This window comes from Patagioenas fasciata, chromosome 4 (genome assembly GCF_037038585.1).
Source record: "Patagioenas fasciata isolate bPatFas1 chromosome 4, bPatFas1.hap1, whole genome shotgun sequence".
Lineage (NCBI taxonomy): Eukaryota > Metazoa > Chordata > Aves > Columbiformes > Columbidae > Patagioenas > Patagioenas fasciata.
Genome location: NC_092523.1, coordinates 20,270,567 through 20,288,873, shown reverse-complemented (window position 1 = coordinate 20,288,873; position 18,307 = coordinate 20,270,567). Strand labels below are relative to the sequence as shown.

Sequence of the window (18,307 nt, the reverse complement as noted above, 5' to 3'; positions counted from 1 at the left end):
GTGCTTATGTTTTTTTCTTTTAGCAACGATTGGCTCAGATGCTGTTTTGGGGCCAGCAAGGAGTGGCAAAAAATCCTGAAGCTGCAATAGAATGGTATGCAAAGGGTGCAATAGAAACAGAAGATCCAGTGTTAATATATGATTATGCCATTGTGTTATTTAAGGTAAGTCATGTTTCATACTTTCACTTCAAAACAAATCATTTCTATGATATGGATGTTTGTAAGTTACCTGCAGTGAACCACTGTGAGAGTGGGTGCAAGTGCTTTTAGATTTACTCTGAAAGTCAATCAATAGTTATGAAGCTGATGTTGATTTTTACCAGATATGCACATAAATTTTAAGAAGAGCAAATTAAAAGCAGTTTAGTCACTTTGTTCCTAGCCAGGTTTAGGATCAAAATACCAACTAAATTGTAATCCTCACTTTTCCTAGTGGCTTCTCACCTCAAAAATCTAGCCAGCTAACAGGCATAGGCCTTGGTGTAGAAATGTAGGTCGAAGTTCAAGCCTTTCTTAGGATGCCCTTTATTAGATTTATGGGAAGTTGCTTTTGAATAGGAATTGATAGTCTCTGCATGCAGATAGTTTTTTCCTGCTAGAGGAGTAGACAGCAGAAGCTAAACTCAGGCATAACCCCACCTGAGTCAAAGAAGTTGTATCAGCTAAGTGGTGTCACCCATAAGACATTCAACAGTACTAAAGGTTAGAGATAGTAGTGAAGAACTGTTAGGTCTTCATTCCTTTAACAGTGACTGTTCTCTACAAAATGCTTTCTCAAGTTTTGCTTGTGTTAATTTTGAGCACCCACAGTCTGTTTGACCCGTGTCTGGAATTAGTTTGTATGGACAACATCAGCATACCATCTATGCGTGTATCAGCATAGCATCTATGCATCTATAGCATCATTTTCACAAAAGCTGAGAGCTCGTACTCATTGCCAGTGAACAACCTATGCACCTTTGAATGTCATTCATTCTTCCTTAGTTGCTGAAAATTAAAAAAGATTAAAATTATCATATTATTTATCCATAAAAATCACTTGGATCGATTAGTGAAATAATTTTTCCTAGAGTGAATCACTGAGCTATTGTAAAGCTGTAAGTGAAGGATAAGCACAAAGCTGTTTTTTTCTTTTGTTCTAGCCATTTAAAGCTGAATAACACCTAGTAAATAATAGTATCAAGGTTAAAATGCATTTTGAATATGTATATTTGAATTTTCATCAGTCTGTATTTCTAAACAATGATTGTTTCACATATCCATTTCCTAGGGCCAAGGTGTGAAAAAGAATACAAAACTTGCTTTGGAATTGATGAAGAAAGCAGCAGCCAAGGTAAAATTTAATAAATATTTTATTGTATAAGTTCTATACTGCGTGCTAGTAATTATGAACTCTAATTTATATAAAATGCATAGTATCATAATTATGTGTAAATACTAGTTGCTTTTCCTGGTGTCTTCACCATGAATGGTGAATATCCATATTGGGAGACTAGACCACTCAAAATCAGCCAAAATTTCTATGGAAGAAGACTAATTTTCTTTACTCACATCTTTTGGAACCTGATGATAGTTAGGTGACTTACAGAGTGAATAGCTGATCCAGGAATAAGCTTCTGCCTCATGTTCCCAAGCATTCTCTTCTAGACCACACTAGGTATGTTTTTTCATAGGAGTGCCTAGCAGGCTTGAGTTTTTGACATGATAATCTGTACAGAGTCAGGTGTAGATAACTGCTGTCTTTGAACATCCATGCCAGCAGGCTTTGCTATAATAGCAGAACACCTTTAAGTTGTAACATGCGTGAAAAAGAGTAAAGATCGAGGTCTGGATTGTACTTCTGCAGTCTGCATGGAATGATGGTGCATTCCTGCAGCACAAGAGCTGAATGCAGAAGAATGGTGGCTTCCCTGAGCAGTGGTGGTTTGTGGCCAGTTCTCTCTGCTTAGAGTTGGGACTCCTCCAGGGGATGCTGTGACTGGGAAAACACTGTATGCTTTCTGTCTGGCCAGCTCTTCGCTACTTCAGGGAGAAGACCTGGTTGTCCCAAAGCCTTCTGTTTTCTTATAGCAGGGGGAAACATTGACCGGCACCGCAGAGAAGAGGAGCTTCACTCCATTTAATGATCTAGTACAGTCAGGTTACCCAGGCCATGATCTGGTCCTTAGTATAAAAATAAAAGAGTACCTAGCCCTTGAGTATCTTCCTAGCTCTAGGACCAGAACTAGTTAAATTACTGACAATGACAGTAGGACTTTGCTGCTGACCACCATCAGAAAAGAATCGTGCTGGTTCTATCATTCCTTTGAAACAGGAGAGACTACCTGTTCTACTGCCTGTTTGTGAAAGACTTGAATAAACTGAGTGGTTTTCAGTGTGATCAGAATTCCCTGTATTCAGGATCTGAGGAACAGATTCCAGGAAACATCCTAGAGACAGCAATTTCCTTACTCTCTTTGAACCCAGATACTTATGTTTTCATGCTCCAGTGCACATCTTCTGTACAGAAATAGCACCATAATTATTGAAAAGTTTAACCGCTTTTGCATTTTAATGGTTAAGCTAGTAACATTGTTCAAATCTGAAAGGGAAAGGAATCCTTACAGGCCAGAGAGCCTTTGTAAGCACCAGTAGTATGCAGCTCTTTCTACAGAGATGACAGAAAGAGACTATGCAGTATAGAAGCCATCAGTAGCAAGCAAATAACTTGTATTTGTGCACAGAGATTTTTTTTAGGTAGCTTTTACCTTATATCACTGTTCTGCCATGGCTGCTATTAAACATACATTATAAAATAAGAGTAAATGGCATGTTCACGTTTGTTTGAGTAAATTGAACTGCTGCCATGCTTGCAGCCACCATATGATCTACCAGTTTATGCAAGGAGACAGTGAGTCACTGCAACCAAAATAAAAACTGTTCCAGGAAGATTTCTTGATCCATAATTATTGATGCAAAGATGCAACTTAGCAATAGCACATAGCACTGTCTTAAGCAGATCTTTATGCTGTTGGTCAAATGTATTTGGAAAACAGCATCATAAAATTCTGTGTTCATTGCTTTCTTAGATAAATAGTCACAGTTTCTTCTTGTCAACAAGTATAAATCTGAATGCAGATGCGGCTGAGACTGCGTAATAAGATGACACTGGAGTCATTCCTTGCTCTCAATATGAGGCCACAAATCAAAACAGCATGAAAAAAGACAATGAACCTTTTTATCCTTTAGTCCCAGGTCAGTAATAATCCTGGCTGGATTCTTGTGCCAGGTCAAGATAGGCAAGGTCATGGGAGAACCCGAAGTTGAGAAGCAGGTTGGAATTTCAAAGTGACCCAAAGCAGAATCAAACTTGTGACCTGGATCTGCTCTTCTCCTTCCTCAGGGCTTGCCCCAGGCAGTGAATGGACTGGGATGGTATTACCACAATTTTAAAAGAGACTACAGAAAAGCTGCTGAACACTGGTTAGTTGCTGAAGAACTGGGAAATCCAGATGCATCGTACAATCTCGGTGTCCTTTATTTAGATGGGATTTACCCTGGAGTACCTGGTAGAAATCAAGTGAGTAAATATTAAATAGCACTTTTTCTTACATGTGGGCCCAGTTTAGAAGTTTTTGCTTCATTCTGGACACTGCTGTGCTCACTCTGAGTTGGTTTTGGTACCTTTTATGACAAAGAAGGGTGTTACTGGGGAATTCAGTTAGATTGCTTAGAGAGACATGTTACTCAAATATTTCTGTCATAATTGTGTACATATGTTTGTGTTCCTTTAATTTAGAAATAAAGCAGGTGCAGGTTTAGCTTCAGGGACTTCCTTTGCTTTCCTCCTTCCGGTGACACCAGCCAGAACATGGTGTACTCTTATGTCGTGTGATCATTCTGGTTTCTCTCAGTTTTAGATTGGAAAGGATACAGGGGAAGGATGCTTTCCACAACAGACAAAAGCAGCGGAACCTTGTTTCTGAACTTGTAATAAGCTATGCTACATTCACATAGCTTCTGTGAACCTCAGAACTACAGTAAAACACCTTCAAGCCAGAATTCCATATGTAACTGTTTAGCATAGTCCTGATAAACTGCACTATTTTGATTTGTCTTTCTGTGACACAGTCCGTTTATTTAATTTTGCATCTGTCAGTAATAAAAATTATTTTTGCTAAATACAAAGGGTCCACTTTGGTTATGTTTCTTTTAATTAACTTTGTAAAAAAATGTTCTGTGTAAGTAGTTCATGGCCAACAGCACTAATAGTGAGGTTGGGTGTAATAAATGCAAGCAGACCTTGTGCTTAGAGCTAGAAGATATTTCTGATGTGACCTTTGAGTTCTGGAATCTGGACATACTCCAGCCAGTGAGCATTTCTGCTGCTGGCAGCAGCAGTGCTGACCAACATGGGCGTTTGACAAACATGTTTTACTTCCCTGTGGACCAAAATACACATTTTGAGTGGACTGATGATAAGAGTACACCAGGTTTCCATATTCAGCAAAGCTGTGGGGAAGAAGCACTTTGTTATGCCTGTGTTGGATGCTCTGAAGTCCATGCTCACTCCCAGAAGACATAGATCGACGGTTAAAAATTTTGCAACATATGTAATTTCAGGCTGTATGCTGCTTTGATTGACATTACAGGTTATTGTTTCTGAGTCACATTGCCCTCCTGCTTCTGCAACCCTGGCCGTGCCTGGTCAGCCTCTGTTTTGTGGGCAGGTTTCAGAGGATCGAGCACTGTGGTTGTGCGAGGCTGGACACGCTGAGTGCCACCGCTGCTCCCAGCCTTCACTTGGGCATCACCAGTGTAGAAGCTCCGTTCCGTGTCTCTTCTCCGGGGTTCATTATTAATCTTGCTACTAATGAATCATTAATTTTACTTTTGTCAGTGCACACAAGATTTGTATGCTACCAGGTGTTAGTTACACAATTAGACACTTTTCTATATGACATTCAGTGTATTACTGGAATTTAGGTTTTTTAAAACCTCTTTCCAGCCTAAACTATTGAAAAGTGAGAAGAAAGGAATTCAGTTCACCCAAGTACATTAAAAGTAATTAAACTGGTTTGCCCTCATTAGCCAATTGCCTCTTTTAATTCATCCAATGATGTGAGTCCCAGGAAACAAAACTCAATAAACATTAGTAATGCAGAGTTGCTAATTGTGTCTTGCTTTTTCATAGACAGTTGCTGCTCGCTATTTCTATAAAGCTGCCCAAGGAGGACATATAGAAGGCACTTTAAGATGTTCTTTGTACTACATCACAGGAAATATGGAAGACTTCCCTAGAGATCCAGAAAAAGCTGTAATGTAAGGAATTAAACCATTTGTTAAAGGAGAATATATTTCTGGTGGGATAATTTCAATTATTGGTGATTTTTTTAAAGTCCATAGTCTAAATGTCTTGTATTTCCTGGTGCTTACCTCTACCGCAGAAGAACCTTTTGTTGAAAAGTCTGATCCGTGTGTGAATCTCTGCATTACTTAAATGACCTGTAGATTTTGAGAGATGTTGAGTGCTTTTAGTACTCTTTTTTTTCTGGAACAACTTGGAGAGTTTGTTTCTAACAAAACCATGCTTATTTGATTTTTCAAGAAATATCAGACTGCTGATATGGTATAACTGATATTTTGCATCAATAAAAAGACAGATAATTAGTTACAGCACTTTTATATTTGTTTTATTAAAAAAAAAAAGCCAAGAAAAAACCATAGGATGTCTCTGAAATGCTTGTGGAGATGAATGGACAAAATATTCTCATTCAGTCAACAGTTACAATACTGATGCAGCAATTACTGTGAAATCCCATAATTTGCCTTATGGATGAAGTCAGAAGGGGATCCCGTATCCTTTTGTGTCCTTAGAGTCAATATGAGTTGAGAACACAACTGTTCATTTTTTATTGTTTGTTCTTTCCTACAGCTGGGCAAAACACATTGCAGAGAGGAACGGCTACTTAGGTCATGTCATCAGAAAAGCTCTCAATGCTTATCTGGAACTTTCATGGTATGTTTGTTTTGTTCTCTTCAAGTTCACTTTCTGTTTTTCATTTACTTCATAGCATGATAGAATAATTAATATTGGGCCATCACCTGAAAAAAAAAAAAAACACAAATAGCAGCACCACTGAAATCAGTAGCGAAACGCCCATTGGCATAAAGGGAAGGAAGAGTTGACCCAAATGATAATTCAACAGTTCTGACAGAATCAAGTGAAAAAGAGGGAATCAAGTGAAATAGGGTTGTGTTTGCTGTCTGTGATTTTCATCCTGTAGTACTGTAGTGTGTAATGTGCACTGAATTAATCAGAGGAATGCCTTCGCTTTTAATATTCCCTCTATACCAAAAACCTTTGTTTTCTCTCTTCTGTATAATTCTACATCATGAAAACTCAGGCTGTTGGATTAGATTTGTTCTTTTTTTGTCTATAATTAATATTATCTTTTCTGTAAAGTATAATACACAATACACAATATAATATAATACACAATATCCAGTGAGCCAGCCAGGAGATTTCAAAATAGCCTGCAGGTTAATGCTCCATTTTTCAGTGGCCTGTAGGCATGAGCATCAGATACTGTGCATGCAGGAGTCAGACTGTCATACGTGATTAAGAAAATGGCTCATTTAGTGCTGCACCCTGCCCCTGCTATTACTTAATTAGGCTTCAGAGGTCTACAGTGAACTGTCAGTGGACTGTGCTGGAGTAACCCGTTCCTAGAAGTAGTTGAATTGCCCTTTGAGACTGAAGGATCAGAAGAACTAACTTCCCAGCTTAGATATCCTGAATTCCCTCTGTGGTGCCAGGTCTCCATTGTCCCAGTTGTTTTTACAGGACAAGTGCAAGGAAGAATTTGTAATCTTGGAGAAGCAGTTGGGAAACAGGAGGTTACACCTGCTAATTCTGTAAGGGCAACTGTTTCCACAGTTTCATTTAAAGTTTCTTTGCTTAAGCACCTGCTTTTGAAGTCAAATGTGTATTTAACCATATTTTCTTCCAGTTAAACAAACCATTGAATCCTCAAACTTGTCATGGTTTTAGCTTTGTGTTGTGGAGAAAAATCACTGGAAGCATGACCATTTAATAGGAAGAAAGTGCACCAAGTGTTTTACCTCGTAATTTTAAAACCAAACACGAGATTTTCAAGACTTTGAATGGTTAGTCTTCATGATATTGAGTAGGTGAGTGCCAGAGAACATGAAAGAGATGCTCTCCCCTGGAATCATGAGCAGTGCTGTACCACTGTACTGCAATACCAAATCCTATACTTCAAAAGCAAAATTAGCTTTTATTATTTTCTTTACAGTCAGCAAGGTGCATGGAGTCCATACAGGGACTGAGACTGTTACTTTATTTGCACATTCAAATATAATAAGAGACAATACCTGTTCCAAAGAGCCCATAGTCTAAAAAGAAAAGACAAACAGGTCATAGAAATAAATGGATAAAGCATACCAAAGAAGTACTCAGATGAATGTTTGACACATACATGCACAGCTAAGTTAATTACGGATTTTTTTAAAGTGGAGAAGGTAAGAGTCTTTTAAAAGTGTTTTATCTGAAATATTTAAAGACATAATTGGGCTTAATATCAATTCATCTTTATCATCAGTCTTGTGGTTAGAATAAATGCACACTGGAACTGATCTAGCTTCAATGCAAGAGAGAAAAACCCTGCAAATTCTTGAGATCCAGCATGGTTTGTTCAACCAAGCATTACCGGTAGGTGTAGCTGTTGCTCACTAATTTATTTTATCTAATGGTAGGGATGAAGCTCTGCTGCATTACGTTTTAGCAGCTGAAACTGGGATTGAAGTATCACAGTCAAATTTAGCACACATCTGTGAAGAAAGACCAGTAAGTAAATGTATTGACTGCTCATTATCCTAAAAAGAACACTTGTTAATAGTAATGTGATCCTAATCTCTTATCTGTGATAAGAATGGATTTATTTTCTTTCTAGGACCTAGCAAGGAAATACCTAGCAACTGATTGTGTTTGGAGATACTACAATTTCTCTGTTTCTCAAGTCAATGCACCCTCATTTGGTATGCATAAGGAATTCTTTCTGAATTTTAATTTCACTCTTTTTTTTAATTACAAGAACTATGTTTGTTACAAGTTCTGTGTGAGTGAGCAAGGTGAAGGAAGAGTAATCCCTGCTTATCATACATTTCCCTTTTAGAGTTTTGATTGGGAAAAAAAAGTATTTTAAGTGTTATGTTTCAGCGCAGCTTTTCTGAGAATTTCCTTTTTATGACATAAAATAGATAAAATTTGAATAAAATAAAAAAATCTAAGGCCTGAGTAGGGGCTAGATTATTTCAGAGCCTGAGCGATTGACTCAAGGTTTAAGAAAAATAGTAGTAAACTTTAGGGGCTCATGCTGTTTAGTTTATCAAAGAGAAAATCCAAAAGCAAATTTACTTCATGTCATAATTGAGTCATGCGAAACTAACGAAGGCTAAAGGATTCCTTATCTAATTTATTATGAGTTTTTCTGTTAGAGTACAGAGTTTTTCAACATTGGCAAAGCTTACCTTGAGGTACTAAAGGATTCTCTGTTTTAAAAAAAAAAAGTCCTTCTGGAAGAGGAGGTTTATCTACATATGAGTTACATTCCTCTGGCCTTAAATTTTACTACATCTTTGGCTTTAGTAACTAAGTCACTTTGGTGACTTGAAAGAGTTATTTTGTGTTCAAAAACATTGATCCAGTTGTCTCACAGGAAGGTTTAAGTGCTTTGTAATAGGCACGTGGAGAGTGGAGTGTAAAAATAATTCAAGCTATTAATTTAAATACACAGCAGCGTGGCAGCTGAATATCACATGGACACAGCCTGAAGCCGTGGGAGCTGGCAAACCTGTCAGCTTCCCTGAGGAGTCTGTAGATGCCTTAGCAAGGTGCAGTTTGTATGTCACACTGACAGATCCACTGGTACAATGTTAGGTTAGAGAAGCTTCTGAAGGTCACACTCGTGGCGTGAGACTGTGATTCCGTTCAAGTAAAGGAGGGAAGACTTGCTGGCTTCAACGGGGAAATGATTTTATTACTCTTCCTCACACAAGTAGCGTAAGGGGAGTTTTGTCTCAGACCCCTGTCTGCTGTAGTGAAGGATCAAATCCCCAGTGTGGGGCCAGGGATGGAGTCCAGCCCTGGCAGCAGATGTTCCCAGGGCTACATTACCAGTGCAAGGCAGTGTGAGCTTGAGGCCGCTGCCTGTTGCGGGACTGTTCTCCAGGCCAGGCTGGAATGACGCAGCTGGCGTGGTTGAGGAGAAGTCTCTTCTTGGTGATCCCCTGCATCCTTCATGCCCTTCCCCGCTGCATCTGTGCCAGCCGCTCTACATAGTCTTTCTACCTTTGCTGTTGGGTCAGTGACCAACTTGCTTCCTGGAAAAGCTCAGCTATAGCCCACTGTAAAAACAGGTGGGATATCTAGGTAGCTGTCCTAGACACACAAGGTGAGACATAGAAGTGTTTGAAACCGCTTGGGGAAAGGTTAAATATGTGTGGACATCGTGCAGACATATTCTTGTCTGGATCAGTGCCCACTCTGTTGACACGTTTCATTACTGTGCAATATCAGAGAAAGATGTCTGTAAAATATTTGCTGGGCTTTGCTTCCTTCTAGACCAGGAAAATTTTATACTTATCATTGTCCCGGGTTGGATTTGAAACTAATGAAATTATCATCAGCAAAGTTCTGTAACTTTTGGAATGGGTTCAGCCAACATAGTGAGAGGTACAGAACAAGCACTTCGCTTGTTTTTAAGTCTCATCAAGTTAAGTAGGCTTGAATAATAAGGCTACAGGTTGCCCAAAGACAGGTTCAGCAAGTGAAGAGGGAAAACAGTATTAAAGTCTCTAAGTCTTAGTTTTTGTAAAAGTAGCAACGTCATTCACTAAAATCATTAAAGAGAAACCATGAGAAAATTTCATCCAGGATATTTTCAGTAGTCAGTCTGATGTAAAGGAACCACAGAGACAACCAGAGAGAGAATACCCTTTTTTTTCTTTGATAGAATTACCATAAACTTCTCCATCACATAATAGTTGGTTAATTCTACCTCTACAAATACTCTAAATGATCTGCTACTGGTTTCTTCCACAGCGTATTTGAAGATGGGTGATTTCTACTACTATGGTTACCAGAACCAGTCTAAAGACCTGGAGCTCTCAATGCGGATGTACGCACAAGCTGCATTAGAGGGAGATTCACAGGTGGGTCTGCAGTTCTAACGTGTTTATAAAAAAACATCAGTGTAGAACAATCTGAAGATTCATGTGAGACTGGTTATTGTGCATAGCTATATTTGTGCACTGAAGAGACCTGATAGAATAAGTTGTAATTATTTCAAAATACCATGTTGCTGTTTCATAACAATAAAGGTCAACCTACCATAGATGGACAGTTCTAGAATTAGACTGTTTTGAAAGCTAAAGGTGAATGGCCTGATTGAGTGCTACCCTACCTTGACACAATTGATTCTGTTGTCACCTTGGTATTTTTGCTCCTGCAAGGGGAAGAACTCCTGCTGAGTTTTATTCCAGTCCTCTCCTCTGCTATTTTAGGAAATAAGAAGACTGATCCATTTCCCTCGGTATATTGAGTGAATCCTAGGGTGAATTTTGTTCGCCAATTAAAGCTTCATCTTAAAATGTTTTATAATGTCACATTACCAAAGACGTGCAGTGTTTCAACAATGAGCATCCTGCCCTCAAACACTCCTGAAGCATCCTAGGTGCAATATGTGGTTCTTCTTGTCCTTATGACAACATCCTCAGACAGTATCTTGTATGTGAATTCATTAGAGGTAGCATAGTTGGCTTCTGTTTTGAGAATATCGGGACAAAACATTACTGCTAAACTAGCAAAGAAGGAAGTCATGGACGATTACTTACAAGTATGAAAGCTAAACTGATGTGGAATCCTGTAATAAGTCTCCTCTGTATTCATCTTTATGCCTCTGAAAAGACATAGGAATGCCTAAGACTTGTCAAAACTGTAAGATTAATGTTTTAAATTGTGTGGAGCAAATTCCTGCTCTCAGTTTCACTATTCACATTGCTATTAATCTAAACAGTAATGGAACAAGAATTCATTTCCTTTTGGTCTATGTTTCCCTAAGAGGTAAAAGACTACAGCATGATATGGTGGCTGTGTTTAAAGAGCAACTAAAAAGAAGGCTCACATCTCTTTCCAGGTGGTTTCTGAGAAAATAGTGTCAGAACAAATAAACATTAATTCTTCTGCATTTTCAGTATTTACCTGGATATATCGTTAAGAGAGAAGGTTCTTGTAATTGTTCAGTGAAGATCACATTGTACTAAATTAATTTATAGAAGACAGTTATAATTACTTAGATACTTGATGCTTACCTCAGACTGTAAATATGTACGTGAAAATTGATTGGTTAAAAAGCATGTACAATTTTTTATTATTAGGGTTTCTTTAATTTGGCCCTTGTCATAGAGGAGGGCAACTCCATACCTTCCTACATTCTGGATCACTTGGAAATTGATCAGGCATTGCATTCGAGTAATACTTCACTTCTTCAGGAACTTTATTACAGGTGAGTCTTTTTTCCCCTTAATCAGCATCTTTTGTTTTTTCATGTGAGTAGTGTTTACTCTGGAAAACAGCAACTCTTGTAATTATTAACTTTGTTCGCTTGTAGGATTTAAGGCAGCTTTAGGTCGACATGCTTGAAATGCTTAAACTGCCTAAATATATTTCAGTTTATGCCTGTTTTGAGATACCCCATTATGTGTAGTTACCTGAAATAGCAGGGATCCAGGAGATCTTTTCCAATTCCATATACTTAAGTTTCTAAGTTAGGCACTGACAATTTGTAAAGTCTCCAAAACAATCTTTTAATGATAAATATAGTGTAATTTTAATGTGCAATTTTGAAGTATGTAATTGGGATAATAGGAGTCCCTCCTCTATTCTGCAAAGATGTTCCAGCCTGTTACTGCCCCCACCATGCCCCCCATCCTGGCACAGATGTTGTGACACAGAATATTAGATATGGGAGAAGGTCACAGGTCTGCTGTCTGCACTGTTCATGCACAAACCACCAGGAGACCTCTGGTTCTGGTGCAGAATTTAGGTTTCCTTCACCTGGGTCAAGCAGCATGTGTTGAAAACACAGTGGGAATGTGAAGCTTACACAATATTTGATGGGTTTTTGGAATATCCTTTTGGGTATTTAAAGAAGGGGAAGTTGATAGGTAATACATGAGGCTGTGAACCAAGAATGTTTGTTTGCTACTGAGTGTCGTATGACCCAAAAAGAGTGGAGATGGTACCAACATTAAAACCTCATTTGTCAATTCAGCAACAACTGACTGAAATTGTTCTTCACTGCAGTTAGCCTGAATTTGTACCCTAAATTACGTCCACTCCACATGAAATTACCAGTTAGATATACAGGGCTTCTGAACCAGCTGGTCCATCTGGGACTGTGAGCTTAAGTCTGAAGTCTGCCTTCACTTGGGCTGAATCTGTCTGCTTTGCAGTGAGAATAACTCCAGACCTGACAGCGCTGCAGGCATTTCCCATCATCATATGCTCTTGTCTAGAGGGGTACATACTTACAACTCCCCACTCACCACCCTCCTCAGCTTGGTAGAAAAGAATCAGTTGTAGCTTCAAATAGGTACCTGTGACGTCCCTGTCTGAACTCCCCTAGCTGGCGAAGTCATAACCAATGGAACAGCGCAGCAGCTTAGCTCACCCCACAGCAGATACCTCATAGCTAGTCAGCTAAAGCACTCTTTAGGCTCTGACTGCATTATGTAGTACCCCACTGTCTCTAAAGGCAGTTCAGGCACAAGTCTCTTGCATAGGCAAGTAGATGTTGCATGTCTAATCTTGAATCAAGTCCTGCTGCTGTTGACTCACATGAGTTAAAAGAAGATATCTTGGGTATGACCTTGTACTATGACTGCTTGGCAAGGGTAGCCTGGATACTTGGGCCCATTATTGACTAATAAGAAAATAAAAATATACTCCTAGGGTAAGGTATTCTCTGCCTAAAGGTGTTAATCTGGTATTTCTGTGAATTTTTACTTCACCATCTGTGACATAGTGATGATAATAACTGCTTGTTTTTCTGGGTTACTGAGGTTTGCTGCAAACCCACTGGAGATTCCCAGCTGACAGATACCACAAAATCATAGAGGACTAATTAGTTGTTTTAATCTTCTTCTTGTAGGTGCTGGAATAGTAGTAACCAAGAATCAATTAGTCCCTGCTCATTAGCATTGCTTTATTTTTACATGAGAGTTTTCTGGAACAATATTTTACAATCTACTCTGGTATGTATTGTTCTTTTGGTGTATGCACTGTTCATTTGGAGCACTACCTTGGCTTTGCACTGCTCTAATACATGTTTTTAAATTTACTGTCACAGATCTACTTTGTGGGAACCTTTCTTTTATCGATTCTGGTTGCATTTGCAGTGCAGTACTTTCAGACTTTTTCTGGTAAGTATTTGTTATAGTAAAACTGAAGAAAAGAGTGATCTTTTTATTTCAGTAAAAACTTGAGGAATTCTAGATTGGATGGAGCTACCTCTGAACAGCAGCTTATTTGACACACAATTCATTTTTTGATCATTAAAAAAGTGTGGGTGATGTGAGGCGAAGGTTTAAACCTGTTCATTTCCAGAGAATTTCCCTCGATAAGGGAGATTCTTCATAAAAATATTAGTTGCAAGAGATTGTGACCGGAAATAAGAGACTATTTTCCATGTCTCAACATGCAGTGTTGTTAGAGTAATTACACGATTTTAATTTTGTATGTTGTCTCCACAATATGTGATGAGACTTGCGTTCCCTGTTTCATAGCACTAGATCTGTTCAGATACAAAGTGGGAGAAAAAATGAGGTTCAGAGAGCTGGGACATTGGAGTAACTTAGGAGAAGGCAGTTCAGCCTCTTCAGACCAGTAACAGAATCAGTAAATATATTTAATCAGCACTTGCAGACTCCTCCTGTCCTGAACTAGAAGGGTTTGCTGTATATTCTGTGCTCTGATGGGACAAAGAGTATTAAGGGACAGAAAATCAAATGCGAGACTTCAGTGTCTTAAAAGCCCCATTTTCTTCTCACCATATTTAAGGAGATCTCAAACACAAAACTAGATTGCTCAGGAAAGGGCAAAATAGACCCTGCAGTCACCTGCAGAAGTAATGAGTCATCATTTAAAAAGCATTGCCAGCTTCAGCCAAGTGTTTCACTGTAAATTCCAAGTCAGGATCTTGATCAGGAAGTTGTGAAATTAATATCACCAGTTACAAAAATAATTTCTTCCACTAAATAAATTTTCTTATGTTGTAGTTTAACCCCAGTAGGCAGCTTAAGCCTGTGTCAGAAGATAGATACTGTTTTCTGACATATTTCTGTAATAAAATACTGAAAAAAAAAAAATTTCGATGTTGACAACCCAGGAATAGTATTTTAAAAAACCCACATTTAATATAAAAAGATTATTTGAATTTTGTAACTCCAAGATAGCATTTAAGACGTGTTGCTGTGAATAGTATGCCGACTATGGAAATAATCCTGAAGCTCTGCTTTCCTTTCTTACTAGTTGTAACTGATGTAACTTGGGATTCATACTACGTATGTACAAAGTATATAGTTAAAGTCACAGGTATTCTTCCAATATTTTGTAATTTTTGAGTATTATCTTAATATTGTGATTTTTATATTGACATAATATCTAAGTATTGATGAACAGACTTCCTAGACACAGTAGGGTCTTTTCTTAATAGTTTTTTTTTCCACATTTTTCCAAAGCCCATAATTCTCCTGGAACAAGATCAGAACCTTTGTTGGATGAGCCTTCTTCCTCGGGGAACAGCAGTGAGGATGCTGCTGGACTAGTACAGCAAGATGAATCTACTTTTTCAAACAATTTAGCACAGCAGGATTCAAACCCACAGAATCCTCTTGTTACAAGCTGAAGTCTTTTTCTTAAGGTTGTCATTCCATCAGGAATATGGCGTGTGAACAACTGCAACTGGAGGAACTGGCAACCAACCCAATTAGTGGCACTAATAATGCAGTCCAACAGCCAAAATTGTAGGGGAATTCACTGATATAATTTCACCACCGCAGAGGAAAACCACCTCTACAATATATTTAGCAGTCCAAACAGATAATGCAGATTATCTCACTATACCCAACCCGTGGTCATGCTGTGTTTCATTTAAAGACTGGAAGAAAACTTGCAAAGTCTTTGCCTAATTGAAGAATGAGCAAACCTCCCACTGGTTTTGATGAAGAGGAAATTTTTCTTATATATCTAATATCATATTAAATTATCTTTACTGCATTTCAGCATATTTTACTGATGAACTTACCAGATTTTTCCAAGTTAGAAGCATGGAACTGATACGAAAGTGAAACCCAGTCACCAGCACTTTCCAGGTTCCATGACACACCCACCAGGACTTCAGTATGTGCAGTGATAACAATACTTTTTTGGCATTTTAAATTCCATCATAACTCCTTGATGTGAAGGGAGTTTTGTTTTGAAAGAAAAACACCAGAGAGATTTGCAATATGATTATAACATAGTAGTTCTGATGGCAAACCCTTCAAAAATGTCAAAGTTTCACAAGTGTCAGCAATTCCCACGGAGACACAAGAAGTAATGTTTCCCGCTCTGCCAAAGAAAGTAGCTTCCCTAATGAATACATTAAAAAAACAAGTGTGAACAGGCGACACAAAGTGAATGGACAATTTATTTTTGGATTCTTATATAGATAACAGTGGAAAGGATCTATTTTATTTTCTACAGTAACTCCTAAAGACACCTATTTAAATGATAGCTTATTTGGTAAATGTTAGGTGGGATATACAGATAACATGTCTGGATTGCAGATGCCTTCTGTCTGATTTAAAGGTGTCCATTAAGTGGCTCTAGGCAAGGTCTGACCTTTAGAGCAGTTGTGCATGCACCTCAGCAAATTGATTAGATGACAGACTACAAATTGGATCAATCTATGCATTAATGAGGGTTAAATCCACTCTCCTTGCACTACATTATTTACTCTTGTAAATAAAAATATTTTTCTAATTCAGCCTGTAAGTGAAGTGTTTTTTAAAATCGTCTGTCAGATTAAGTTCTCTCATCAAAATATAATGCTGTTACAAATTCTCAACAATATTATTTGTCTATTTTCTTAGCTTCAGATCAGACAAAAGCCTTTGCTTTCTTTGAGGAGTACAGCATTCTCACAGCAGATCTGAAAGAAGTTGTTTTTCAATCAAGACATGGGATTTTTTGGTATGAAACAAATTAATTAAAAGGAGAAAAAGCCTTCAAGAGAGATTGTATACATACATTGATATGTATATGTAACATAACACCAGGGTATGTCTCTCTTAGAGAAAACAGAAGATGCAGAAGTGTTTAGAGAAGAGTTGATACTTTGAAAAAGCAGTTCCACTTAGTAAGGGGGAAAAAAATCCAAATGTTGAATCTTTTTTCTCCTCACTGCACATGTAACAGAAAGTGAATTAAATGTGCCATGTTACTTTTTTTCATTTATTCAAGCAAGAACAATGCAAATGGAGTACTTCCTGTTCTTAGTACAGTTATACATAGAGGCCATGTAACGCAGTTTGTTGTGCTTTTTATACGTAGCTTGGTATTCCTTTCTACTAAGTATTTTGAAGTGTTACAAAGGAACTTCACTTTTACCTCCTAAACAGCTGCTGACTTGCAGCAGTTATATCCTTTGCTTTTGGTATCCATTGCAAATGGACCACCAGCATTTTTTGAGTCTCTGTTGAGTTGCAAAACATTTTGTGGCTCAATTTGATTATATCAAATTCCTTAACACAAATGTATGGATATTTTAAGAATCCTCTCAGCCTTACAATTATCACCTAATAAAAGAAAACCGTGCAGCGAAACACAGGCACAATGTTATGCACAAAAGTACACGTACAGTTAGAATGGTCACAAAAACCCTAACACATGGCAAATCTTGCTTGTAGTAAGCTACACACATAAGATGGATTTTACTATGTGTGTCCTATGTACGTAAGTGACAGTTTCTACACAGAGAGTGCTGCTTTTTTTTTGAGCCCCTAGCAAAATATTAATCCCAGAGAAGGTTGGTGGTGGTGGCACAATTGCAACCCCTGTGTTAACATTTTGGGGTTCTCAGGGCAGCAGTGGTTTAGGTTGTGTACAGATGAGTCAGAGTCAGGTGTTTGCAGTCAGCATGACTGCATTTTTCTCTCCAAAAGTAAGCCCATGTTCTCAACTTCAGTAATTAACCAATTTGAGGAGGTTTGCCAGAAATGTCATTTTACATCTGTATTTCAGGAGGCAATTGCTGAAGCTGCAATGTATTTCCTGACGCCAGCAGTTAATAGTTAGGTCTTTGTTCATTGTTCTCTATTACATCAGAAGTTCAACCAAAGAATAGTTTAAGTATGTTAAGATAAGCAACTCTTCACAATAAACTGGCAATAGTTAAGGCTGAAATAATAATAGTTACATTATTATCCTTCACTTATTGTGAGTTCTAGGAGGCTATTATTTGACAACCTAGAGAATCAAACAATTCCTGGAGAGAAAGAGAAGATGGTTAGTTAAATAAAGCAGCTACATAGTTCTACTACATCTGGAGGAAGACAGGAGAGAGAAAAAAAAAAAACCAACAAACAAAAAACACGACCACCTACACCATAGAAAAAATAAGTGGGCATCCTTGGGTGGGTGATTTTGTGACCACAGCACAATGCTGCTTCCTGGTCCATACAGTGAGAAACGTGACATCCCAATATACAGGTGTGAGTGCATACTTAAAGTTCAATATTAATACATGTTGCAATATCATACCTTACAATCAAAAGTTATTCAGTGATAATAAAGGGGGAAATTCATTGAAATTAGTCCTGATGCACTGATGCTTATCTACTAGTATAAGTGCATCCCCTATTGGGACTTTTGTATTCCTGTTTGAGCTACAGGGGAAGCATAGACAGAATTTCAAAGCACACAGGAAACATGGACTATCTGTGGAGATATTTGTTTTACAGCAGACGTGTTGCCTGTGTGAGCTGTCCTCATTGACTGATGGACTATGACATTTAACACTGGCTGTTGGCCCTTATCTTGAATGAAACACAGCACAAAGGTACAACACAGATCGAATGAGCTTCAGCTGCAGAATTTTACCCACACACCCTCTCCTCCCTCCCATAAATGCATGAACTACACTAAGAGATTGGGATGTAGCAAGAGAACACAAGGAAAAGAAACAGCTGGTATTTTTGAA

The 18,307-nt window shown here is 38.1% G+C and overlaps 1 protein-coding gene across 1 annotated transcript in view; it reads left to right on the top strand.

Moving 5' to 3' along the window:
- Positions 1-16,093, top strand: part of SEL1L3 (SEL1L family member 3) — a 37,106-nt gene extending 21,013 nt beyond the window's left edge. The window contains exons 13-24 of the mRNA XM_065836371.2: positions 24-164; positions 1,273-1,335; positions 3,385-3,561; positions 5,176-5,303; positions 5,917-6,000; positions 7,761-7,851; positions 7,958-8,042; positions 10,108-10,217; positions 11,442-11,569; positions 13,217-13,319; positions 13,415-13,487; positions 14,805-16,093. Coding sequence (XP_065692443.1) covers positions 24-164; positions 1,273-1,335; positions 3,385-3,561; positions 5,176-5,303; positions 5,917-6,000; positions 7,761-7,851; positions 7,958-8,042; positions 10,108-10,217; positions 11,442-11,569; positions 13,217-13,319; positions 13,415-13,487; positions 14,805-14,971 — 1,350 coding nt within the window. The 3' untranslated portion in view covers positions 14,972-16,093. The remainder of the gene's footprint in view (positions 1-23; positions 165-1,272; positions 1,336-3,384; positions 3,562-5,175; positions 5,304-5,916; positions 6,001-7,760; positions 7,852-7,957; positions 8,043-10,107; positions 10,218-11,441; positions 11,570-13,216; positions 13,320-13,414; positions 13,488-14,804) is intronic.
- The last annotated feature ends 2,214 nt before the right edge of the window (positions 16,094-18,307 follow it).